Source organism: Eumetopias jubatus, unplaced genomic scaffold, assembly GCF_037043125.1.
Source record: "Eumetopias jubatus isolate StellerSeaLion01/CBP00866 unplaced genomic scaffold, mEumJub1_p1.0 scaffold_8, whole genome shotgun sequence".
In the NCBI taxonomy this organism is placed as follows: domain Eukaryota; kingdom Metazoa; phylum Chordata; class Mammalia; order Carnivora; family Otariidae; genus Eumetopias; species Eumetopias jubatus.
Window position 1 is genome coordinate 32,245,799 of NW_028274814.1, and position 26,948 is coordinate 32,272,746.

The 26,948-nt window shown below is 54.5% G+C and overlaps 1 protein-coding gene across 7 annotated transcripts in view; it reads right to left on the reverse strand.

The window, feature by feature from the left end:
- Positions 1 to 25,627, reverse strand: part of PFKP (phosphofructokinase, platelet) — a 48,866-nt gene extending 23,239 nt beyond the window's left edge. For 3 of the 7 annotated variants that reach the window (XM_028114680.2, XM_028114679.2, XM_088025829.1), the window contains exons 1-5: positions 25,441 to 25,624; positions 13,945 to 14,018; positions 4,189 to 4,266; positions 1,545 to 1,734; positions 223 to 388 (exon numbers count right to left, since the gene is read on the reverse strand). In XM_028114680.2, the coding sequence (XP_027970481.1) occupies positions 223 to 388; positions 1,545 to 1,734; positions 4,189 to 4,266; positions 13,945 to 14,018; positions 25,441 to 25,552 (620 nt within the window). In that variant the 5' untranslated portion in view covers positions 25,553 to 25,624. Of the gene's footprint in view, positions 1 to 222; positions 389 to 1,544; positions 1,735 to 4,188; positions 4,267 to 13,944; positions 14,019 to 25,440 lie in introns of all 7 variants that reach the window. The other 4 variants (XM_028114682.2, XM_028114683.2, XM_028114684.2 and 1 more) reach the window with 4 other exon arrangements.
- Between the last annotated feature and the right edge of the window lie 1,321 nt (positions 25,628 to 26,948).

Below are 26,948 nucleotides of genomic sequence, written 5' to 3' on the forward strand. Positions count from 1 at the left end.
TAAAAAGTCCATGGGAAGCCATTTTCTTGCTCTGGTTTCTAACATTCAGTAACAAGACTGTATCAAAACGCCGGTCTGGGGAGCCGCCCAGGGCCGGCACGGACGTCTACACCGCAGCACAGAACACGCATCTGGGGAGCCGTCCAGGGCCGGCACGGACGTCTACACCGCAGCACATCTAACTTCCGATGGCCCCTGCCTGGGCCCCCACGCGTCTGTTACCTCTGGGCGGTGGTCATGATGGCGTCGACAACCTCGATTATCCTGTGCAAGGCAGAGTCGGTGCCGATAGTCATGTCCGTCCCACAGAAGTCATTGTCGATGGAACCCACCATGCCCACGACGTTGAGGTACGAGTGCTTCTGCACCTGCTCCTTGTCGATCTCACCTGCATGGAAAACAAGCACCGGCCGTGACCGGGAGCTGCGCCGACGCCACGGGTGTCAGGCTGCTGAGAAACAGGGTGTCCCGGGTTGAGAAAGCCGGGGTTCTACACTGGCTTCCTGCGTGCGGTTTTGGCTTTTGAACCACCTCATTCTGCACATGTAGGGTATGACAGCCAGACGGGGGAGGGGCAGTGAGGGGCAGACGGGCGCGTGGGGTCTGTGCCCGGCGTCCGGCGGGTCGAACCTCACTTCTCTCCGGCCATGGCCTCAGGCACACATGCCTCCAAGTGAGGACACAGCCCCGTCACAGCATTCGGTACTTAGGGATGCTGGTTTCTCACACGTGTGGGGCTGGCTGTCGGCAGGGATCTACCTCCCGGCTCTCAGCAAACACTGTGCAGTCGGCAGATGTGCTCATCAGCGGGGCACAGGCTGGGACCTAGTGGCGACCCCTCTGGGCCACTGCGGAGCCTGCGGCAGGCCCGCATACAGCAGATGACCTTTGACTCGTGCCACGGGTGGCCGACGGCCCATCTCCAGTCCCTGAACGGACCTCAGAGGCTTGGGGCAACGGCTTCTGGCCAGCTCACCCCCTTCACGAAGGTGCCGTTCCTTCAGGCAGTTTGCTCCCACTGTCATGTTTTATGCTGAACCGGAATTATGGATCACCACCCTTCCAAGACAGAGGTCACAGAACATGGGGGGTTCTCGAGAATCCTGCCCCCGCAGCCTGAGAAGGGATGTGACCAAATCAGCCAGCAGCTACATCTCAGCTCAAGTTGTGCAACAAGTGGACATTCAGGAGCCCCCCGTGGAGCGGGGAGGGGCGGTGAAGGGCGGCCCGGCGCACCCTCTCCTCCGCCCCCCCGGGTCTCCTCTGCTGAGTGGGGACACACAGGAGACCTACTAGCTCAGATGGCCATCAGGAGCGCTCCCCGAACCTGTGCCGGGGGTGGGCAGTGCCTGGCATGGGGCAGGACCAGGAACATAGAACTCATCATTCTCAGAGGCACAAGGTCAAGTTCAGGTGGTAGAGCGGGAGGCCTGCACCGCCACCCCTCATGCCTCTCCACAGTCAGATGGGTGGACGTGTGAGGTCAGAGCTCTCTGAAGGGAACAGAAAACCCACGAGAACAGCACACAGAGGCAGGGATGTACCATTTTGGGCTAGCTCTTCCAACAGCCCGCTCCACTCTTTCCGGAAGATATTGGCCCCTGTGAGACTTCCGTCCCCGCCGATCACACACAGGTTAGTGATGCCCCGCTGAACCAAGTTATGAGCAGCTCTCAGGCGACCTTCCCGAGTGCGGAAGGCTTTGCAACGAGCACTGCCGATAATGGTCCCTCCCTGGAAAACAAACAAAACCACACGTACTTATTTTCTTCCCGCAGGAGAGGAAGTGGCGGGGCTCGGCGCATGTCAATAACCCTGTATACATGCAGGACTGGCAGAATCTAGGTTCCCCTCATTTAAGTCGCTCAAGTGTGGGTACAATGGACAAAGACACAGGCATCATGCCCAGGGGGAGCCGGGGGGGAGCCGGGGGGGGGTGGTCAGGAGACCGGCACAGCCATCAGGTAAACACGCAGAGCAGGGCAGTCTGCAGGAGGCCTGTGCTATGGTGGTACAGCGTGGGGCGGCCAACCCCACCCCCCCGAACCTCAGCTGGATGCAGCACTGGCCAGAGAAGCGGCCCTGGTACCATCAGAGCTCACCGTATGCACAGGCAAGGCAGAGACCCGGTGAGCCAAAGGGGTTTTTTTGCTTTTTTGCACATCTCCCTGCCGCACCCTTTTTGAAAGCTAAATCTTAAGAAAACTCAAGTTGGATCATCCAAACTTCTGGGAGTGAGAAGTCGTGATTTTTCACATTTGGTTTTTCAAAAACGAACGATTCCTAGTTGCATTTGGAAAAAACCAGGGTTCCTTCACATACACCATGGATGCGCTTATCAAGCCTGCATTTGTGGGCCGTCCTTCAGGTACACGCTCACTTTGTAAGGCGAGGCGCTCCCCCCTTAAAGGGAGCCTGTGCTGATGACAGTGAGTGTGGTGGAGTCGGCATTGTGGGTGCAGCAGAGGGGGGCCGGGGCCAAAGGTGCAGGGCACACAGCGAAGATAAGCTGGCTCTCTGGACTTGGCTTCGACCGAGAGCCATCGGAGGGTCATGTGATTTCTAACAACTGGGAGCTGCATCAGCAGCCCATCCACACTGAGGGGATCACATGCTTGGGGCCCCAGGAGCGAAGCTACAGCTGAGGAATGCAAAGGAGGCGCCCCTCCCTGCCCCCACACACTCAGGGGCACCTGCACGTCCTGTCTCCCTGGGCAATCACATGTACACCCACTACCATCTCCCCACCGGGATGACGGACCGAGCACGTCACGTGAGCGTGAGTGCGCGAGGCGCTGATGTGATCACCGCAAGGACGCTCGTGGATCTACTTATCAGTTCACATCATTAGCTTTTTTTGTCGTAAGAACTTTCCAGGTCTACTATTTAAGCAACTCTCAAAAATTGTAATTATTATGCAGCACTGGTATGAAACATAGGATTTATGTGAAATGACCACTGTACTCAAGTTCACTAACTCGTCTACCACCTCAGTTACCGGCACGTGTGTATATGTGTGTTGAGAACTAAGACTTATTCTCTTAACAACTTTCAAAGGTACAATACAGTGTTATTAACCACAGTCGCCACGCTTGTAGGTTCGATCTAGAACTCACTGGTCTTCAGCCTGGAAGTTTGTGCCTTGTGACTGGCACGGCCCCGTTTCCCCTCCCCCAGCCCCTGGCAACCACTGTTTTGCTGTTTCCAGGAGTTCAGCTTTTTTAGGTCCCACACGTGAGATCACAAGGTATTTGTCTCTCTGTGTCTGACTTATTTCACTCAGCATAATGCCCTGGAGGTCCGCCCACGCCGTCCCAGCCTGCAGGATTTCCTTCCTTTCTTCAGGCTGCATATATATTCCATTCATATCTGTACGCCACGTTTATTCGATTCATTCTTCCATCACACTAACACCTTCGGTGGGAGAGCACCAGTTTGGTTTCTATTTAAAAAATACTCAACACAAGTTACACATTAATACATGTGTTTCAACAGGTCAAACCACGAGTGAAGAGCTTTTTGTCAAGTCCATTCTTTCCACGTTATCCGCCTCTCCGAGGATTTGGAGGCTTCCCTTGGCTACCGTGTTTGGGGAATTTATAGGCATGAAACAATCAGGCAGGTTTCTTTTAAATTCAAAGTAAGCAATTGTTTTGCCTGAAGCCATACCCGCCTCATTCCTGTGCACACCAGAGCAATGAGCCCTGACTGGTTCAGGCCAGAACCGGGAGGCTGGGTTCCCACTAAATCCTGCTGCCCTGGGAGGGACCGTTCCCAGGCTTTGTTACACTGACACCAAGTGACTCTCAAAAATCCAACAGGCGGGGCTGTTTGCCGTGAACATAGCACCAACAAACCGAGGCGGCCTCAATATTAATCTGGTCTTAAAAAAAAAACAAAAACAAACCTGAAATCCACTACAAGGACCACAGGGAACACTAGAGGTCACACATAACTTTTTACTGCAAGAATAATCCTGTTTCCACGATGTAAAAGCTTTTTAAAAATGTTAATGAAATGACAAATTAAGGTGGTTTTTTTGGTTTTTTACCATGTAAGTAGGTGAGAACAATGCCAGGCAGCACATTAATCCGTGTTAAGTATCACTGGAGTCTACGCATAAAAGGTTTCCAACTTTTTAAAAGCGGGACTTACTTCAGAGAAACAGTATTAGAAGTCAGCACGTACCACTTGGAGAATGCTCGAGACGCTCTCCCAACTGGCTTCAACAATGTTTCTGTCGCCATCGACCATGCCTTGGTAACCCTGGGGGAAGAGAACGGAAACCCTTGTAAAACGGGGTTGAACCCTAGTGAGACATTAGATATTGGATGGATCTGTGAATTCTGTAAAATGCAAAGGATGAGGACCCTGAGCCCCAAAGAGCCCGGTGGTTAGGAGCAGTGCGAGACGAGTGCTCGTTCTAAGCCTTCAGTGTGCAGAAAAGCCCCCCAATGGAATCTCCAATGAACGGGAACTTCTTGCCAGACCCATCCGCAGTACAATGGGGAGTAAGCTAGTTTATCCCCTAACAGCGCCTGAGAGCCTGAAAGGGGAGAAACTTACCCCAAAATGGTTTGTAATCTACCAAACTCGCATGCAAACCGTGGTGTCAATCACACGGCATTCCTGTCGAGGCCTCAGTTGGCCCGGGAGATCCATGTTACTCTGGATAGACACACCGGATTTCGGAAAAGCACCACAGCCACCAGTGGGCCCTACCTTCCAGTTAGTGGCAGCTGACTACCCCGAGGGCCGGTGAGTGTGGGATGTGAGCACGCACTTTCGCCCGGAGGCCCAAGGACCACGACCTTCGGACTCCAGGTGCATCTTGCTTCCCCCCGCAGACTACACAAGACCAAGGAATCCAGAAACACCCATGTGCGTGACTCTCTCCAGGACATTTAACCTTACAAAGGGAATAGGCACTAACCATTTAGAAAGTTTATCCTAACAGATCGTTACAGGGGATTCAGAGCTCCTCATCTAGTAAAGGTCAAGAGGAAAGGAAAAATAAGGATCGTTCAAAATGAAATGGCCCACGGAGTAGAGACCCATGTGTGGAAGTTAATCAACAGCACAGGTGCCTTTACGGCCATCAACGCACCTGTGCTTACAAGTGTGCACTTCCCGCCAAAAGTGTGCTACTATGTTACGTGACTCACTAGGTCAATACATTACATCTTAGTAATATGTAACACATATTACCCTATTTTATACAATACATATAACGCATTATTGAAACACGGTATTATAGAATTGTTTCTATATTATGTAGAGAGAATACATCTACACATACTTTTATAAATTACACACAGTGAAGCTGCTCTCAACTTCTCCTTGTTCTTTCATTCCATGCCACCCTCCGCTTTCCTATTTGTCACACACATACCTGGCTACCAACACACACCTGTGCACACCTGTGTGTACATTTGTACATGTTTCTTATATCGTTACACATTGCATATGACATGTAATATATTATATTACATGTAATATATAATCATGTTTGTATTTCTAACATATTCATATAATTACTATTACAGATACAACAAATATGTATTTCATATATTATACAGAGTATACATTGTATATAACACCTAATACGGTACAGTCACGTAATATTTTCTACTACATAGTGTACATATACATAAATACACATAAACCTGTGTGTGTCACAGTCACACAGGTGTTAACGTGTGACAACCAGCAAAGGGACCGGTGGCCTGGAACAAAGCAGAGAAGCTGAGAGCAGGTACATGTTGGAGCTGGCTGGCCTCCCTGCACCCCCTGCACGGAGGACGTGACTCTGGGGCTCTGGCACCCCACAGCCCCCAGCACAGGCCCACTGTCTTCACGGGGCAGTGACGCACACCTTCTAAATGCAACTCCGTGAACCTTACAGGGTGTGCATTGTGCATTTTTAGCCCACTCCATATAAAGTACTGAGCTGCTGTGCTTGTCACTGTGGAGGGTGAGGGTGATAAGCTGGAGTGTGATTTGATCCAGGCCCTGTCCCTGGAAAGGGAGCTCTTAAGAGAGGCGGTATCTACATGGGGCACCGTGTGTGAGCTCTCCAAGCACAGAGGCTGCAAAAGCAAGCCCTCCCTGCTTCTAAGGGAGTCCCAGGGATCTTCAGCAGAATATTAAAAACAGGTAGAGAGCCAGGTGATAGCTAGAAGGTAGACAGACAGAGAGAGGACAGAGGGAGGATCCAGTTCACCGACTGCTGCAAACTCCCAGGCTCCTGTAAAGAACAGCCCGCGTCACTCTGCCTGCATGCCACAGCACGGCCTGCTTCAGATACAGCACTCAACAAGTCTGCATCTGCGGCGGTGCAGACTTTGAGCTCACTTCCAAGAGGCCTGGTGGGGGCGGGGGAACACCACCCGGGAGCGGGCCTGCGGGCTGGCTCCAGCTTCCAGAGCCTCGGGCACCTCGCGGACACGGCCATGGCCCCTCTGCGGAGGCATGAGGTCTTACCTCCCAAGCCCGTGCACACGCGGCTGAGGACGATAGAAACCATTACTCCTGAGGCCCGGAGGACAGGTGTACGCGAGGCTGTCCCAGGCGGGGCAGGGTGGAGAAGTGCACTATCCACGGGCTTTGGCAAAAACAGGACATGAACACCCTCTCAACAACCACAGCCGTGGGAGTGATTTCTGCACACTCCCCCTTGGGGACCCAGGGGTTGGGGCTGCCCCGACCCTGCAGGGCTGATGAGGACACAGAGGCTGGGGGAGCGTCCTCAGCTTGTCGGGGGTGTCTCCGCTGCAGGTGGCTGTCAGCCCCAGCCCGTGGAGGATTCCTGCAGCTCGTGCCCCCCGGACAAGCGCTGTGCCCAGCTTCTGCTGCTCCACAGGGGCCATGCTGGGAACACAAAAACCCTCTTCACCTTCAGGATTCTTGCTCAGCATCTAAATAGTGACTTAATAAAAACATGGATAAACTGCTGGAGCAGGAACGTGGAAAATTGTTCTGTAATTCCTAACACGTATTTTGAAACGTAGAATGTTCTCCAAAGATACTACTGTATGTCATGCGGCATAGAGACCCTGGGACTGCAAGCGATAAAGGGATTTTTGTGATTAGTGCATCCACAGTGCGCTCCTGACCGCACGCCTGGGCGCGGCAGGAAGTGACTCACCCTCCATCTGCAGACTCATGGAGCTCGTGCAACCCTCGAAAAGATCTCCCAACTGCAATTTTCAGCAGTCTTTCACTTACAAGGAAGTGGTTACTAAATTAAGAAGACTGATTTTACACAAATGTACTGTAATTTATAAATTCGGATGCGCTGTTTTCTGTGGAAGTCTCTTTGGAGCCTTGAGTACTTTATCCCAATACAGCCAGAGCCCAAAATATTTTCCGAACTTCTCCTTGGGGAATTTGCCTTCAGAGCCAGTTCGATGACTCGCACGGGAATAAAATCCACAGAAAACCCTTCAAAGCCACACTTAGTTTTTAACCCCGAGTAACGCTGCCCGCCTTGTTGATCCTCATTCCCATGATGAGCCCAGGAGACCGTCAAGTGCACCATCCGTTCAGTGACATCTGGGAACGTGCCACAGACTCTGAAATCAGCTTGACTTCTTGTTTGAAACGGTTCTGAGCAACGGGCAAAGTCAGCATAGTCCCCAGTTTGTTCCTCTAGAGACAGTGCTGCATCCAGAGGTCATTGTGACCTGCGTTTTGGGGCACCTGTTAAATCCGTTCCGAGGAGAGTCAGAGCTAGTCCACTGCGGTGGCTTTCTCTTATAATAGATCTCATACTACATATGGTTTTTAAATTAAAGACCCAGAGGGAAATCCCAGTCCCACGCTATATGGCCAAGTGGGCTTTTCCCCTTGAACATGTATGTTTGATGAGTGCACCTGTCTTCTCAACTTGATAATGGTTTTTCCTGCATCTGATTTCCTGAATTACTGGGTCAACAACTCACTGTTTGAGAGGCAAACACTCCAACTACCAGCGGAAACAGTCTACCAAAGATAGCATCCTTCAAAAGTATTTTCTAGATATCATGGTGACCAACACCACAGACTTCTACTCATGCTTTGCTGCCTTGAGTAAATACATATTTTTGTCTTCCTGGCTTATTTCTTAGTAAGTTAAAGCATTTCGCTTACAGACCTTGAGGGCAAGCACATAGACAGGTCAGCTCTGAACTGCTCAAGCGTTGGAGTTGGTAAATGCCATCGTGCAAGACTAGGTGGGCATGAGAGAGGTGGGCAGAGGTCCTCTGGGTGGGCAGCGGTTTTCAAAGTTCAGGAATCATGACTCTATTCTGCTACAGGACGTTCACTGCAGTCCTTCCCGCCCCCGCTCGGCCCCCACCAGGACCCTTTGGGGCACAGATGCCCTGGCCTGAAGGGCCTGACAGCCACCCCAGCTCAAGGAGCCCATGACTTCGGGGACGATGCCTGCAAATCACCTTTGCCTGTGTCTCTGGCGAGAGGTGGTCAAACTCTGACCTTCTAAAATAGGTCAGAACGTGCAAGGTCAAGCACTTCATGCTTATGGAAACCTGGCAACAGAGACCAGTGGATTGATTTATTAGCCATCCAGCATTATCAGATTTCTTGACGCCAAAGCTGCTAATCCCCAGTTCTGGGTAAGTTATAAAACCCAAAGCAGGACGCAGCAGGTGTGCCTCCTCCAGGTCAGAGAGCCTGCTAGCTACCTCTCAGACAGCCCCTCACCCAGCCACACAGTGATAACACACAGGAGGGGCGCAGGCGGTGAAGGAGACCATCCTTTTGTGATTAAAACGCTGAAACAGTAACTAGCACGAGCCTGTGAAAAGCCCAGGGCACCATGGGGACGGCAGGAGGACCGGTCACAGAGCAGGTGCTCAGGGCGAGCATGGCTGGGGTCCACGCACCAGCCACGGGTCCGCTCGTGTGCTGCACGCTGGCCAAAGGGCAGACCTGCTCCAGCTTGGCAGTCTACCCCTCCCGGTCACCTGCGGACTGGTACACTTCACTGCACGTGCGGGCATCCTAGTACTATTTTCAGACAGACGTTTTGTGGTGAAGCAGCTCTGACTTTAAGGAAGTGAAGGTGCAGGAAGAGTTGTGTGTAAAACCTCCTCACCCTGCCCAGCCTTCCTGGCACTTGGGGGCAGGGGGAGGCAGAGACGGCATGGGTCAGGGCAGGGATCACAAACCAGACACGCCCCGCAGAGGCCACCCCGGCACCCAGGCCCACTCTCCTGCCGTTGGGTGGCATCCAGCTGCTCAGGCAGCGTCCGCCTCACACGACACGCGGGGAAGCCCAGAGCCCGGCCCCGACGGGAGGTCAGGCCAAGGCGGGGAACCACCACGTCTGGAAAGGCCTGCCCGGCCTCCGTTGGGAAATGTGAGGTTTGGGTTGTCTGTGTTTCTGCCACAAGCATGCCATTTCTGACTTTCCCAAAACTGCGAAAGCAGGCAGCTCATCAGATCCGAGAAGTCATGTGCCCTGTGGCAAACAGGGTTTATGTTTGGAAGGGGAAAATGATATTAATCTATTAGCAGACACATTATTAAAGCTTGTTTATCCGAGGATTAAGTCAGCCCTGATGCCCAGGGCCCCAGCCCGCTGAGCTCTGTGGGAGGCCGGGGTCCAGAGAGAAAGCCTCCCTGGGCCTCTGGGGCAAGGCCAGACCCTGCACCTGCAGCCGGAAGCTGGTGAGGCTAGAACAGTGCTCTGAGCTGCTCTGAGGCCCCCTCAGTAGGAAGTCCTGACCAGCACGCGCAGAGATACTTGTTTTTAACCCGATCGGCTGCTGAATGTGATGGGCACCACTCCAGCCTTTCTTCGAGCCTCAGAAAGCAGGGAGATGGGCCCTGTGGAGATTTACATGTCGGCATGAGCATGCCCAATGGGGAAGTGTTATTATAGAGAGGAAACACTTTTTAAGTGAGTCCTATTTAAAGAGCTGTAATTTTTGTCAATCTGCAGGAAAACCTTCAGCTCATAGGATTTTGAGCCCACAGATTGCATGAAATAGGACTAGCCTGTCTCTGCGACCAAGACCACAGGAACAGAGAACATATCTCCTCCCCCTGGTCCACCTGAAGCCAGGGTGGTCTACTGAGCATGGTCTTGAAAAACCATGTGATGTCCTTGCCATCACCATCCCCAAGCTGCTAAAGACATTTGTAGGTGTCTAAGGAAAAACCCTAGCCTAGAAAGAGAAAAAAAAAAAACAGCTGGCTCCATAGGTGGAAAGAATGGGTTAATCCACCACCCGCCCCAACCTCCCCAGATGGCGCCCTTGGGCTCGTCATGCACCACACGTAGACCTGGCCCAGATTTATAGCCCCCCCCCAGCTGCCAGCCAGACAGCACGAAGCCGGTGCCAGGCCCTCGGCAGAAATGTCAGTGTTCTCCAATCAATCCGCTTCCCACAAACTTTCTGCTAAGGAAAAAACCCAAAACCCTTTGTTTACATGACACTAACCTGTTTAACTGTTTAGGTGTGCTGGCAACCTTGAAAGCTCTAGGCAAGCTCAGAAACTGGACCACAAACGAACACACATGTGGGACAGGTTGCTGAACGAGGTTTTAAAAAACAAAACCAAACATCTTCTCAATTTGAGTCCAAACAGGTCTCGGATGGGCATCCCCGACAGGGGTGAGTTTGCCCCCCCAGAGGACAAGTGCCCACATCTGGAGACAAACCCGGCACGACTGTGGGGCACGGGGTGGTCCTGGCCGGTGCCCCCTGGCCCCGTCTTAGAGGCAGTCACACTAGGAGGGCACAGATGAGTCAAGAAAAACTGGCAGATTTTAGAGAGGCTTGGATTTCAGAGACAGGGTTGTCGACATCTGTCCCGAAGAGCTGATGTTACCCCCAAACTGGTGCACTCCACACTGTCTCCCAGGGCAAAGCCCGAGGGTCTGAGGTTGGCCGAGGGCTTGGTCTCCAGTAAGCCCAAGACCACCCCCCATTCAGCTGTAAAGAACAGCCCTGGTTCCCTACAATTTCTCTTTTCTGGGGGGGAGGGGTGTCGCGAGAAGCAGGGTCCACTCTCCAGACCGATGACTTCAGTTCATGTGAGTCCAGCTCCAGGCTACTCCTGTCTGCTTCCCGTCTCCAGGACTCACGGGCGGACTGTTCCTGGTTCCTGGAGCCTCTGCTCTTCTCCCCACGCACCCTTTATCCTCCACCCAAGACCCAATTACCAGTAAACCAGTTATTACGAAAACACAGTCGTCCTGACACTCACTACCCTAAGCCCGGATTCTCTCTGGCTCTTCCTGATGGAGAAAGTGCACAAATCCCCTGCATTTCCCTGAAAGACATGGGACCCATTCAGAGTCAGGACTCCTCGCTGCCCACCTGTGGGCGGGAAGGGGCAGGATGCCAAGCCCACCCCACCTTTCAGAGAGGGCGTGAAGAACATGGCTCCTCAAGTGGGCAGGAGGGGGGCGCCTGGGTGGCTCAGTCGGTTAAGCGTCTGCCCTCAGCTCGGGTCATGGTCCCAGGGTCCTGGGATCAAGCCCCACATCGGGCTCCCTGCTCAGCGGGGAGCCTGCTTCTCCCTCTCCCATTGCCGCTCCCCCTGCTTGTACGCTCACACTGGCAAATAAATAAAATCTTTAAAAAAAAAAAAAAAGTGGCCAGGCGGAAAGCAGGCCACGGAGAGCAGGCCACCTCTCCCACCGGACAATGGGATGGAGGCATCTGGTTTCCTAGGTCAGGATTCCTCCGAAGAAAATCCAAGATGCTCTTCTCCTAAGGAAGCCCCAACGTCCTTAGGTGTGGGCATAGCTGCTGTGTTCCTGGTCAGTTCCTTAACTGGAAATGTGTGCAATCTGGCAACAGAGGTCCCACTAAATATCCTATCTAAAACTCCCAGAATACAGAGCCAATAAAACCAACAGGAACATAAGTCTTAAATCTGAAGGATTAACGTCGACAGTTCCTATGTCAGTTTCCACACCCAAAGATTCCGCATGCGCACAGGCCCACCCTGCTGTCCACGACACTCACGCCAAGGACACGTCCAGCCCTTGGTTCAATGCGGGGCTTCCAGACCTTGGCACTGTGGGCACTGTGGGCCAGATCACGGATTCTTTGTCTGAGCCGTTCTGGGCATCAGGCTGCTGAGCAGCATCCCTGCTCCCCATGCGTGAGAGGCCGGGAGCACCACTCCCACCCCTGATAATGGGACAGTCAAAAAATGCCTCCAGACATCCACGCCCCTGGGGGGTAGATCCCAGCCCTGTTACTGGTTTGATGGGGCATAGGAGCTTTCTCCCCAGCCCTGCCGGTGACAAAAGACATGGAAAAAGCAAGCTTTCTCCCCAGCCCTGCCGGTGACAAAAGACATGGAAAAAGCAAACTTTCTTTTTCTAAAGAAACACGGGTCAGTTTCTTTCACTATGAAATACCGGATATGACTTCCTTCCCTTCCCTCCCACAACCGCTGTGACCTCAAAGAGCCAGGGGGGGCTGGCGACAGAAGCTCAGCCCGTACACCACTGCAGCGCCCCCGACCAGGGTGACACCCGCTGCAGGGCATGCTGTAAGCCAGGGGGTCCAGGCAGATCCGTCTTCGGCAGATCTGAAAACACACTGTTAATTACAACAGAAGATTGTAATCTTCTGATCTGAGGGTGCCCCAACCCCTAGAAGATTTTTAAAACCAGGTTCACAGAGGACCTGTGGTCAGGCCAGGGGGTGGTGGTCTCTCTCAGCCCTCAGGCAGAAGGCAACCCCTCCCCAAAATGGAATAAGATAAGATAAAAAGGCAGGGAGGTCCGTGTGCGTGCAGTCTCCAGAAGTAGCAGGAACGCACACACGAATGGACACCTGTAGGACACTGGACGTCGAATGGAGGGGATGGGCAGGGAGCCTGGGGAGCCTGGCACTCTGTCCGTGCTGGTGAGGGGCGGCTGGTGGCCAGCGCCTCAGCCCAGGGCCGACACTCAAGGGCACAACGTGACCCCAAAGAGCTGCAAACAGAACAAGACCAAACAATAGTCTGGGAGAGCTTTGGTTGGGCCCATCGTGTTAATATCACCCAAACCAGATAAATGCAAACCCCAAACTCACAGAACCACAGCTCGGAAAAGCACACCAAAGCCCGGGGCAAAAAAAAAAACCCTCTTTCCAGCAAACAATACACAAACCATTATGTGGCCCAGGGAGCACAGGCTTATGAACAGCCACTTCCCAGAAGGAGAAAAGGACCTGAACAGTAACAGTCAGCTCCCGGAGGGCAGGCGGGAGTGGGGGTTTGGGTCGGTGCTGCACACAGGCGCCCAGGAAGAATCAGAATACAAAATACCAACGGTGGTTTTGCAGGAATCAAGCCATTTAAAAAACATATGCTCTTCTTTCTGTGTTTTCAGCTTTATGAGATTTCATAAATTTAAAAAGTAAATATAAATATTTTTTCCTGATAGTTTTTGAAATAACTAGCACGGTCCAAACTACACTGGCACCTTCCCTCCGAACCTGGCTTACTTCTCCGTGGTCAGGACCCCAGGAGCTAATGGGCCAGGGCTGTCGTCTTGTTTCAGGCGCTTGGTTTCGAAGTTAACACATAAACAGTGGTTAGGGAGGCGGTCTGGGTTCTACGGTAATGAGGAAAAGCTTAAAGTGGCTGTTTTCTCCCACTTACCTCAACACTTATTCAAATTCACCCCCATATTAAATGAATATATCTCCTCTTTAGGGAAGAAGGGCCACACATAAATACATTAATCCCATGAGACCATTTTGCGCCCCGTGGGCTCTCCCCTCCCCGAGCCCTCCCTGCCACAGATCTCACAGACCTGTACCTAGACCAGGGAGCGCCACCCCTGTCCCGCATCCCTGCGGGACCCCCTGGCCCCCGGGGCCCTGGCCTGGCCTGAGCATGCACATCAGGATCAGCAGCGCCTGAGGAAGGCACGAGGCACAGGTCCCTGAGTCAGAGAAAGCGCGAGGGAGACGCAACACTGACCTCATAGATAAAGTACACCTTGGCCCCCACGTATATTCCCATGCGCACCACGGCACGGACAGCGGCGTTCATACCTGCGGAAGGAACAGGGACAGGAATCAGTGACCAGGCTGGGGCGATTCTGGCGCTAACACTGGACCTGCTGGGCCCAGGGGTGAACCGCGGGCCGGCATAGAAAGGCTCCAGAAGGCTCCTCGCGTGGAGGACGGGCCTGGCGCATCCCTCCGGGGTCACTGTCAGCCTGCTGCATGTCATCGTGAGAGAGCCCCGGGTACCTTAGAGTCGGGGGGGGGGGCTGTAGGCAACACGGCCCGCTCACTAGACACCAAAGGGGAGGGGTGTTCATGTGCAGTTAGCCTAACTCAAATTTATATGGAAAAGGACCATTTCAGTGATTTGAGGAGGAGATGAAAGAAAAATACATGATTTCATTAGCAGCTACTGGGGAAAACAATTTTTTAGTCAATGGCCTTACATTCAAAATCAGTCATGCTGTTTTAGTAAAAGAAAAATTAAACCAATATACTATAAATAATACCTACTCAAGATAAATCTAGGACATTTTCCACACTTTCCCAGGGGCTGTTACTTAAAGGGGATTAAAAGTGGCATTTTTTTTTAAAGATTTATTTATTTGAGAGAGAGTGAGCAAGAAAGAGCATGAGTGGGGGGGAAGGGCAGAGGGAGAAGCAGGCTCCCCACTGAGCAGGGAGCCCGAGGCGGGGCTTGATCCCAGGACCCTGAGATCCTGACCTGAGCCCAAGGCAGACGCTTAACCAACTGAGCCACCCGGGCGCCCCTTAAAGCAGCTTCGTGCAACATGGTCTCGTGTGTCTGCCACACTCCCATGTGCTCTCCCCAGGAGCTGCACTTCTGAGCAGCACATCTGGGCCATGTAACCACTGTGGAGACCTAAGTGAACAGGTCTGGACTGCGCCCCTGCAGAATCCTGTGTCATCACCGCGGCTAAGAGTTAGGCCCATGAGGACAGGGGCCGGGCCAGGGACTGGGCAAGGACACAGTCCCCAGCCTCCAGTGCACAGCCCCCGGGGCTCCCAGCCAAACTCCCTGAGCACACCCAACCGACAGCTCCAGTCTGCCTTCTCCACAAGTTTACATTTCAGAAACCAACGTCGGGATTGATGCTGAGAACACCGGCCATGAAGTAAAGGCCACTCCTGGTAACGGCACATGGAAGGCGCCGTGGCTCCCAGGGGCGTTAACAGACACAGAGACTCAATTCGTGTGTACAGGAATGGTAAACCTGCTCAGAAGGTGGGTAGAAACGTTCATGTCACACTGACCCTCCTCTGAGATGCGAGAATAAGGCCGTTGGCTCTCGAAGGTGCCGAGTGTGAAGGGCTGCCATAGGCCCATAGCTGGACAAGCTGTGGACCTTAGAAGTCAGTCCACAGCTCACACATGGATAAAATCTACATGGACGTGGACATGTGTGTATCTGGAGTCTCACTACTTCATGTTCAAACCTCGCTTATGTCATGAAGAATTTGAACGACCTACTGATTAACAGGTGTTTGTCCCTCCAGACCCCACAAACTCCATATATCAAGACGTGATGGGGGCGCCTGGGTGGGTCATGATCCCAGGGTCCTGGGATCGAGCTCCATGTCGAGCTCTTTGCTTAGCGGGAAGCCTGCTTCTCCCTCTGCCCCTCCCCCTGCTTGTGTTCCCTCTCTCGCTGTATCTCCCTCTGTCAAATAAATAAATAAAATCTTACAAAAAAAAAAAAAGACGAGATGGACTCCTGTTCCCCCCTCACGCCCCCACCTTCTGCCCATGTTTGGACATACCTTGCTGCAGGTATGGCTCGCTGTGACTCACGCCCAGTACACATGCCCTCCCCAGCCCCTGCCTGTAAAACTGATGTTTCTCCTGACCTTTGCCCCGAATCCTGCCATGTCCCTCTAATGTTATCCACACCATGGCCAGAAGGACTTGAAGCGGCTTTTTCTCTTTGGTTAGCAATTACACAAGTAATTTATAATTACATTCTTCTTGTTAAAAAAGAAAAAGATTTTAGAAAAGGCACAACTATGGAGACAGAAAAAAGATCAGGGTTACCAGGGGCTTGGGGCGACCGGAAAGGTAGTGATGCTATTCTCTCTGATGCTCCATGGGTGGATGCGGTCATTCCACATCTGTCCAAACCCAGAGGACACATACCACCAGCAGGGACTCTGGTGGAAACCACGGGCTTTCCATCCCCACAGGATGGGGAGTCAGTGCAGGTTCCTTGTCTGTAACCCACGTGCCACAAGGCGGGGACGTGGGGAGAGCTGTGCACCTGTGTGGCAGGGAGATACGGGCACTCTTTGCACCTTCCACTCAATTTTGCTATGAAACAAAACTGCTCCAAAAAATGAAGTCCTTAAAAAAAAAATCAGGGGGTCCTGGCTGGCTCACCCCGAGCAGCATGTGACTCCAGGTCTCCGGGTTGTGAGTTCAAGCCTCACCTTGGGTGCAGAGATTACTTAGAAATAAAATCTTTTTTTTTTTAAGATTTTATTTATTTTAGACAAAGAGAGTGATCCAGAGGAGGGGCAGAGGGACAGAGAAAATCCCAAGCCGACTTCGTGCTGCGCATAGAGCCCTACCCAGGGCTGAGATCCTGACCTGCTCCAAAACCAAGAGTCGGACTCTTAACTGACTGAGCCACCCTGGTGCCCCAGAAATAACATCTTAAAAAGTAAAAGCTGCCCTGCGTCCTTTCCCCTTGCCTGCCCGCTGGAGCCAGCCACGGGACCCCCGTAGAAACGTGGTCCCACGCGGCTGCCCTGTCCCGGCACTAGCCGGAGGTCGACCGTATCAGCCTCCGAAAGCACGAATTCGCCCACGTTCCTGCTCTGGGTCCTACGGGACCTGCAGGCCAATCTGCAGGGAGAGATTTTCCACCTGGGAACGCCTACCTGCTTGGCCCCGCCCCCAGGATGCTCATCCTTGAACCTCAGGGCCCGCTACACAGCACAACCCACAGCTCCCCCAGGACTGCTGGATGCGACCTCGAGACGGGGCTCCTAACCTCCAGAAAGCCCACCCACTCCCCTTCTCGCTGGGAGAGCGCCCCACGCCCGCGCGCGCTATGGGACAAGGGCACACGTGTGGGGCGTTAGCGCCTGTGCGCGCAGAGGTGCGCGCGTCTCCGCGGCCGGTCCGCAGCGCACGTAGCGGGAGGGAGAGGCCCAGCTGCTCGCGGGCCCTTCGGCCAGACCCCAGGATTCTAGGACTCGCTCGGCGGCCACTGTCCCGGGGAAATTAACCCCAAACGCTTCAACCACACCAGCACGATCACTGGGGACCGGCATGATTAATACCCGACGTCAGGCCTTCGCCCTCCTGAGCACCCCTTCTTTATGAGGACACAGCTCCAGGGGGTCGCTCCTAAAGGCACGATAAATGGGGGGGGGGTGGTTTCTAGCCAACGTAAGCAATGACAGGAGGAAACTGTTGACAAGTACACGTGATCCAGACGGGACGCCCAGGAGACCTGTCATGGGTGGCCCGCACACCTTCACACCAGCCTCAGCGCCTGACTCGCACCCCGGCCTCTTGGGGTGAACCTGTGCTCACCTGAGAAGGAGCCGGTCACCTGCAGCACTGGGTGTCCCCTCGGCACTGCCAGAGCCCCCTGGGGAGGAGAGGACCTTCTGGAAGGCAGGGATGGAGGAGCTGGATGCGGCATCTTCCACAAGTTACCCGGGAGGGCGAGCTGTAGCCAGTGCATCCTAAGAACCACCTCCCAGCCTCCCTGGGCTTTTACTGAAAGTGAGTGCAGTTGAGTTAAACCTGCTGGCCTCTTCCCACAGCTGGAGCCAGCCCCGGGCGGGCGTGGGGCGTGGGGTAGGGCTGTGGCTCCAGCTCAGGGCGGATGGATGCTCACAGCAAGCCTGTGGGGTCCGGAGTCCCCCCCGGGGGATGAGGAAGTCAGGCTCTGAGCAGACAAACAGAAAGCCAAGGGAACAGAATTGACAAAGGGCACACCTGGAGTATAAACCTTAGTCTCCGTTATATTTTAACTTAAAAGACGAGAGAATTCCCTCTGGTACAATGGCTGTGCATTAGAATCTCCTAAGGGAACCCTGAGGAATTAAAAAGGGCTGCTGGTCCCCAGTTCTGGGTTTCACTGTTTGGGGCAGGGCCTGCTGGGTCTGCCAGGGCTCCCTGCCAGTGGAGTGTAGGGCTGGGCCCTACAGGTGGACACCTTCCAAGGAGGGGCCCCTGGAGGACAAAAACCAAGCACAGCAGAGAACACCCCCGTGTCCTCCCGTGGCCTCTGTCACACAGTTTGTACGATGGGCTTCGTTCCTCGTGCTTTTGCTCTTGTGTTGGTAGCCGGATCCGGGAATTCAAACAACTCTCCTCATTACTACCATGGGAAAATGTAATCCTGCTACCAGGTCAGAATCGTAATATTTGGAAAGTAACCTCCTTGTCATTTGTAAAAATTTAGACCCTGGCCCGCAGGGAATGGAGAGGTTGGTTATGGAAACCAAAAATGAAATAAACAGACCTTGAAAAAATTAGGAGCAGCTGAGTGGGAACTGTGTGATCAGTACTTGAGATGAGACAGACAAAACAGGCCGTTAAACCGCTGTCTTGATTCTACATATCCGCTGCTTCTTACTAAAATATCCTGCAGGGAAGCGGGGCCATTAAGATCATTCCTTCCTGAATTAAAATAAAAACTTCAAAAAAAAAAAAAAAAGAATTGTTCAATCAGTCACTATATGGTATATCTGATGCTAATATGACACTGCATGTTAACTATACCGGAATGAAAACAAAAACTTCAAACATTATAATAAAAAAATTAATAATTTAAATTAAGAAAAAGAAAGATCATTCCTTCCTTGAGGTCATGGAGTGCGGCGGACCTGTTTCCAAATGCCTCCAGAGATCTACTCTGATAACATTTAAACTTGGGATATCTGCAAGAAGCAAAGGGTATGTTGATTCTAATAAAATAATGGGGGTTCATTCTTGTTGTTTCCCAGGTGATCTGAAGAGTACAATCAGGTCCTTACTTAACCCTTTAGACCAGACTGTCTGGAGCCATTTCCCCCGGCTCATCACCGTCCACTCACGATCGCCACCCCGGGTGCTGGAGCCCCACTGTCCCTGGGATGGCCGAGTCAGAGCGGCCTGCATGGCTCAGCATGGAAAAAAAAAGAATGTGGGATATCTTATTGATGATCTTTATACTGATGAGGGATTGACTACTAGGTCACATTTACAATTAATTGTTTTCGTGTGGTGACGGGGTAAAGTCACATACGTAATGGGCTTTGCGTGGGAGCCTGTTTCTCCCGCACAGCATGGGATCTAGTTCTGAATCTACTCTGTAGCAGTAGCGTGTTTATCTTACTGCGGGAATCAGTGCAAAGCTCTTTGCAGAAGGGGATGAATATTCCCTTCCAGGTACCTAAAGTGGCTAAGCTCCTGCTGATGGGTTTCCGCGGGTCTTCCCACTGCTCACCAGTGTAAGCACCGCTGTAAAGAACATTCTCTCACCAGCCTACCTGCTGCCACCTCTGCTCCCGGCCTCGGCCTTTCCTCCTGCTATACAGATGAGCCCCTATCTGAGGCCAAACCCTCCACTTACAGAATCCACCCCACACCCCTGAGTCCTCGCCATAGGGGCACCCTGCGGCAGGCGGGCCCAGCTCCACCCCTGCAGCCCTCCAGCCATGGCCCAATCCGCTCCCCATAAGACCCTAAACTTGGGCTCCCCACCCCACCCCTCCTGGCCGCCCCACAAAACGACCCTTATCAGAAGCAGCCAGGGCCTGCAGGGGTTTTCTTGCTCCCACAAGGTAAATGCAAAGTCCTCACTGCTGGCCCTCCGGGGAACCTCACCCATCCCCTCCTCCCAGCCCCTACACACACTTCCCGCCTCGGCAGAGCTGCTTTGCCCCAGCTCATGCCTCAGCCCCTGTGGGTTGGGGGTCGGGTGCAGGGTCCCTGACCACAGGTGCCTGGGGCCTTACAGAAACAGGGGCTCTTTCCTAGGTCTGGCTTGCTTCCAGCACTCAGTGCCAGCCCGCTGAGAGACGGGGGTCCACTGTCGGCCTGAGGCATGGCCTCACACCTCCGTGGTCATCATTCATTGGTGGGATGAGGCCATGAAAAGGGGAACTAGACCGTAGGAATGTTAACCCAGAGCTGAACCAGTCACCCTACACCACTCATCCAACCATTTTCTGGCCAAAAGAAACGTCCAGCCACGTCACTTATTTACACCTTTTTATACAAGGGGTCCTAGGGTAATTAACCTTCCCAGTCAAGGTCCTCATCAAGGTCAGAAAGCCCTCCTACGAAACTGCCCCATGCACCCAGGACGCAAGCGTGGGGGACCAGGTGTGATTCTCAGGCCCCCGCTAGACCCAGACCCACAAAATCAGAAGGGCTGTGCAACCAGGAGGGGGGAGGCTCGCGAGCCCCCAGGAGCAGGAGGGCTGGTGGGTTCCTGAGCGGTGTGCTGCCCTTTCCCTCCTGCGCCTCCCCCTGTGCTCCTCCTTCCCCTGAAGGGAGGAGGGGAGAGGACAGCGGGTCAGTGACTCTGTGTCCTTCATTTTGCAAACGAAAAATGGAGGCCCTGCCCTCCGCTAGCAGAGCGCAGAACCAGGAACCAGGACCTATTAATCAGTCTCTTGACCCTCGAGGCTCTGCTCCGCCACACGCTTTGCTGCTTCTTGTCCTGACAAGCACAATTACTGTAATTCCCAGCATGCTAAGTATACAGTGGCGAGGACGCAGGGGACGAAGGGGCGGTGGGAGGACACGGGGGCTTCCTTGCAGGGGCGCTGCAGCAAATAAAAAGGGAGCACCGTGCCAAGCTTGCTTTTTCTCAACATAAGACTGCCTGTTCTTTATCCCAATACACCTTGCCAACCTAGTTACAACCGCACTAGGCCTACAGTTTGGTGTCCCATCGTCTGCCTTTACCACGTTGCTGGCCCATCTCCAGGCTTCTAACGGTGATTGCTTCTGACGGTCCATCAGGTTGGTGGAGCGTGTCCCACGGGTCCCAGTTCTCCCTGATGAAAGGTTTCAGTTCTGAACCAAAGCTGTTTGTTCCCCCCAAGGCAGGATTGAGTTTTTCTGAAAGATGACAAAGCGTCTGGCTTCTAAGAGTCGCCTGGGGTGCCACGCAGAGTGTGTGCATTACAGAAGAGGGTGCAATGGCTGACTGCCCACGGCACTCACGGGGGTGAGCGCCGTAGTTTTAACACGCGCCTCCAAGACGCAACTGTGCTTGCTAAATTAATTATTAAATTTTACATGGAAAAGAATCCCCCCACTCTAGAACGTATGTGTACAGAGTTCCAGCCCCTGTTTCCCTCTGCACCGACCTGGGCTCTGCAGCCAGCACAGCTCCGGATGAGCACAGAAGGAACCCGCACAAGCAGGGCCCCAGTGCCGTGTTCAAGCAGTACGTGATCAATGGCCGAACCGCCCCACGCTGGGCTCCAGTCACTACTGCCCCACATTTCTGCCGACTGCTATAAAGTTCCAAGCTTTGAGGCATTAGCCATTCCCAGATCCTGCTCTGCAGATAGAAGAGTGCTTCTGATTAGTGAAGGTTCAAGTCACTGAAATGACTCAGTGAGAGAAGGAAGGAGCCAGAACTGCAGTCACCCGGCACTTAAGAAAGGAAGTGGCCCACAGGGCCATACAGGAATTCAGGGGGAGCCATCCAGCAAACATCCGAGAGCCTGCCTCGTACCGCGTCCTGGGCTGGACCACCTCTCATGCTCTCTGCAGCCACAGGGCCCGGCCCCGTCTACCACTTAGAACTCAAGGAAGCCTGTTCCTCACGAAGCTCACTCGCTCCCGCGTGAACCAAGAACAAGTTAGCGCACACGAGCGTAGCGCCCGCCACCAGCAAACATTAGTGACTTGCTGTTCTTTTAAAGACTGACACAGACTCAATTTATGTGAATTCTCTGGATACTGTATTCGTGTTTGCTTCGCCTGAGGCAGAAAGAGGACTTTACGGCCACGCTGCCCACAGGGGGCACTCAATTTCTCCACCTTCTCATCTGCACTGGGCTGATCCCACAGACTGTGTCTATGCCCATGAATCATTTTTGGTGGATGACACAATCTTGCTCGAGGGTGGCTACTTAGTCATGGAAAGGCTGTCTGTCCAGCAAGGTGGAAAATCAGTTTTAACTTGCAGACATTCCTTGTGACAGCAGAAGGAACCCAAAGAATGAGAAAAATAAGTAGCCCTAGAAATAGCCTTCCGTAGTGGGCAGGGCTGGGGCAGTAGAAACAGGATTTTCTTTTGCTTTTTAATAATTACTACATTTGAGTGGAAAACAAAGTGTTTCATCACTCTGGCTTTGGCTGACCTAGTGCTATCCCTGTAAAAAGGTGCTTTCTGCTCCACTACCAAAGGTGTTTAAAAATCATCTGGATGTACCTGAGTGGCTCAGTGGGTTAAGCATCCAACTCTTGATATTGGCTCAGGTCATGATCTCAGGGTCGTGAGATCGAGCCACGAGCCAGACTCCGCCCTCAGCAGGGAGTCTGCTTGGGATTCTCTCCCCCTCCCCCCTCCCCACTGTCTCTCTCTCTCTCTAATAAGTAAGTACATGCACACATAAATAAAATCTTTAAAACTTGGACTTTCACTTTACAAGGCCCCTGAAGAGCATGGCCTCCTGGGAAGTCCCTGGGACTGAAATCTGACAGAAGTTGGTTTAAATCCTGCCAGATGCCACATACGAGCTGTGTAACCCCAACCAGGTCACTTACGTCTCCGTAGGTCTTCCTCCCACCTCCAAAACGAAGACAAACATACCTGGGAGCAACGTGATCAGGCCTGGAGATAACCGTAAAGCTCCAGGGACACAAAACGTGCCCAATAAATAGCAGCTATGCTCCCCCCACCCCCCGGTTGGAATTTGACCAAAATTTCACATCTGATTGGAAAACCTGACATTAAGACTTGCATATGCTCCCCTGGATCTTTAGCAAGGAGCAAAAATCTCCCTATCGCCGGGAAAATCAAGTACTGACAGAATTTGGAGTCAGGATAAAATGGCAAAAGAACCGAGCGTCTTAGACAGTATCTCTAGGAATGACCTTGTCTAAGGGTCTGTAAACGTGTTGCTGCTGAGACCAGCCCCTCTGCGCATATGTCCAGATGAGCTTTCTCAGAAGGAAATGCATCCAGATGCTCCATCAGGTCAGAGCAGCATAAAAGCAGGAGACCGTGCTTTGCATGAAGTCCAAGGAAACCTCCCCTCTGCCTGGGGTGAAATGCGGGGAGCACAGACTCTCTCCCTGGGCCAGCCCAGAGGTGTCAGCTGAGAGCATCGTGCATTTCCCGAGACCCTGACACCAACCAAGCAGGCTTCTCATGTAATCTGGGTTCTCAGAGTACCCTGTTCCACTGAGCAGAAGACACGTGGACTTCCTGGCCCCTATTGGAACTACTCACAAGTGGCTGAGCCGGGCTAGGTTCTGTGTATTGCACCGCGGTCCCCAGTGCCTGCAGGTCATCTACCAGGTAGCTGAGCAAACTCTTGGACAGGGATTCCAAAGAGTGGACCCATAAATGCTTTTTTTTTTTCAACAGACACAGCACCTTAATTGTCAAATAACCTTGAAACTCTGGCCTTGAAGCCTGGTGGTTTTAGAGACTAGTTCCTCTGCCTGTGCCAACGTTGTATTCCTTTGCAGGGCCCCGATTATGCTTCCTAATTCGTGCTAGGGCAGGTCTCCAGACCCACGTGCTCTTTATGCCATGTGGTAGGAAGCCACTCTTAGCCCCACCGCGACCCCACCAGGGCTCCACGTGGCAAACCTCTGGGTGTTCATTTACGTCACGCAGGCGATATCCTCTGTGTCACACTGCATTTCCCCAATCCGGGCCTTGGCTCTATCACCTTTTCCTTCTCCGGAATGTTTACATCGGGGCTCACTTTACTAGAATACCAGATCAGACAGAACAGCCCGGCTTCCCTCGTGGACGCAAGGGAGGCCCGTGCAGTGGGGGCGGTGACTGGCCCCGCGGTCCCCGCCCACAACAGGACGAGGCGGGTCTCGCCGGGGACTCACGCTCCCGGGACGCTGCCCGCGCGGGAGCGCCATCCCCTCACCTACTGCGCGCCGCGCGCCGGCTGCCGGTGCCTGATGCCTAGGGTCAAGGGCACAGGGCGCACGGGCGGCGACTGGCCGGGCATCACGTAGACGCGCGGCGGGCGGGGCTGCGGCCACAGCGCCCCAACCTGCCGCCCCCGCGCCAGCCCCGCCCGGCTCAAGGGCGAAGGCAAGGTCAGGAGCACGGCAGGCGGTGGGCAGCAGGCGAGGGCGCCCGGCGCAGCACCTGAGCATCCCTCCACCTGGTGTGTCCTGGAAATCTGGGAAAGTCAGGCACCAGGGGTAGGAGAAAGAGGAAGAAAGAAAAACCAAACCCAGCTTGGGGAGGCGTCTCCAGCCTGGGCGGTCTTAGGCTCCAGGGACGCAACCGCCCGCAAAGCGGCGATCCACTTTCTAGCGGGCGGCTCGCCCCATCCAGGGATTTACCTGCATCAGGAAACCCCACCGTCTGGAAATCCCTGTGGCCCCACGTGCACCCAGCGCCAGGGGCCCGGGCGTGGCCATGTCACCCCCTCCTTTAAATTTAAATACTCTTTAGGTATCCGCGGGCCCTGGGCTTGGGTCCCCTTCTCCCCCCAAATCTGCCTCCACATGGTGGGGGCAGGAGGGCTGGAGTGCGCGCCCCGGGTGCTGGTGACGTCCCGGAGTCCCGGCTTCCTGGTCCTTCCCAGCCAGAGGAGGCTGGCGGGGCGGGCCTTGTGACCCATTTCAATTTTCGGTTTTGTCAGGAGAGCGGTGGAAAGCCTCCAGCGGAAACTGGGCCGTGGGCATCCCGGGCGGGGTCCCCTCGCGCCCCCCGCCGCGCCCCACCGGGCAACAGCCGGGACCCCGCCCGCGCCGCGCGGGGGACGCGAATCCGCAGGACGCGCGGCGGGGATCCGTTGTTTCCACCCGGTGGGGGCGGGGGGCGGGGGGGGTAGGGGCCGCGGCATCCAGGTGGCCGCGCGACTCCTAAGCTTCCCAGGGGTGTCGGCCCCACCCTACGACTCGGACGAGAAATGACCTCCGAGGGCCGTCCAGGAGACCCCACCGCCAGTCTCAATTTAAAAACTAAACGTGGAGGGGGAAAATTAATTGATCTTCCCGATAAAGGATCCTAAGGCCATATTCTTCCCTCCTCCGGCCCCCAGCCCCGCAGCGACTCCTTCTGAGGCTGCACCGCCCACTCCCGCCCCGGAAGGTACCCCTGCGGTTCCCGGGCGCCGGAGTTTCTCCCCCACCCTTCTCTGATCCGCAGGACCCCCTCCTCCTCGCTTCCTCCTGGGGCTCCCATCGCTTGTCCCCGCTTGCCCCGCGTACCCCATCCCCTCTTCCCGGTCCCTCCTCCCATCACTTATCCCCCGGCCCGGTCAGGCGGTCGCGCACCTTGGGCATCCCCGCCGCTGGTCAGCACTCCGATGGCCTTGCCGGCCCCGGAGAGGTGCTCCAGGCACTTTCGGAAGGAGACCTTGCGGTTGGCGACATCTTCGTCGTCCATGGCGAGCAGGCCGAGACTGTGCTGGGGCGGGTGCTCAGCAGGCAGTGCCCCCTCCCGCGCCACTGCGACTCAGAACCGTCCGCCCCGCCCGCTCGGCGCGCGCCAATGAGCGGCCAAGGGCGGGCTCCTGGGCGCCGGGGGCGGGCCGGCGGGACCCGCGGGGCGGGGGCGCGCTTCAGGCCAGTCGCGGAGCTCGGCGGGTGGTGGTGCATTCAGGGTGGGGGAGCGCCGCAGGTTGGGGGGAGGTACGAGGGGAGCGGGCCGCCCCAGCGCCGAACGTGGGCGGGAGTAACGCAGAGGGGGAGCGCCACAGGTGGGGGCGGGGGCAGCGGATGGTCTCAGACGGGCCGGGCGGCAGGTGGAGGGTGCGTCGCCGGTGGGAGAAGGATCAAGGTCCGCTGGGGAGCACCCCTGGGGGAAAGAAAAGCATGGCAGGCGGGCGGAGCATCTTAGATGGGCGGGATCACAGCAATTGTGGGAGCATTGCGAGGGCCGGGCAGCATCGCAGGTGGCGGCTGTATCCCGGTGGGAGGAGCCTCGCAGAGGGCAAAGGTCCTGGGCGCTGGGTAGAAAAAGCACCACAGGTGGGTGAGAGCTTTGCAGGTAGGAGAGAGCACTAGGGGTAGGGGCGCGGGGGGTGGAGAGAGCGCAGCAGGTGGCGGGATCGCAGCGTGGGAGCGAGCGCCGCCGGTGGGGGCGCGGGGCCGGCGGCTACTAGGGAAGCAGACCCCAACCGAGGCGCCCCCCACGGGATTCCTCCCCGCGCGGCTCCCCGAGCCGAAGGCGCCCCAGCTTTTTCTACGGCTCCCCCAGGTTTCACCTGCGGCCTGGGGCTGGGGGGCGTGCAGCGGATCCTCAAGCTGGTGGCAAGAGTGGGCGTCGCTGGCTGGCGATGACCAAGCCCTGGGCCTGCCCCCCGGCTAGAGGAGGAGCAGGAAGTGAGCGCGGAGATGGCCCTAGCGACACCCTCCAGCCAGCCAGCAGGACGTGGATGCAGAGAAGACAGTGGGGCGGTGGAGGGCGCAGGAAAGACTTGACCGCGGAGATTAGACCGAAACTCTTACCTAAGGACACTGACTTGTACGTGTGCTGTCAGCTAGAAACTCCCACAGCTCTGCTGGGAATCTCCAAACCTAAAACATTCGTATCCAGTATCCTCGGATGAAGGATGAACGACCCGCCGACTTTTCACAGAGCTCAGCTCAATGCCAGTTACCTGCTCCGGATTCAGGGGCCTGCACTGTGCTTGGAGTGCAGATTACCCCAAGAAAAGAGTTTCAGAAATGCCCCATCGACGGTTCACGGTTGCATGGCACCAGGCCTCAGCCTACAGAGAGAGGCCAATAAATGTTTATCCAGTGGATACAAGAGGGGAAAAAAGCTCAAGGAGAGACTT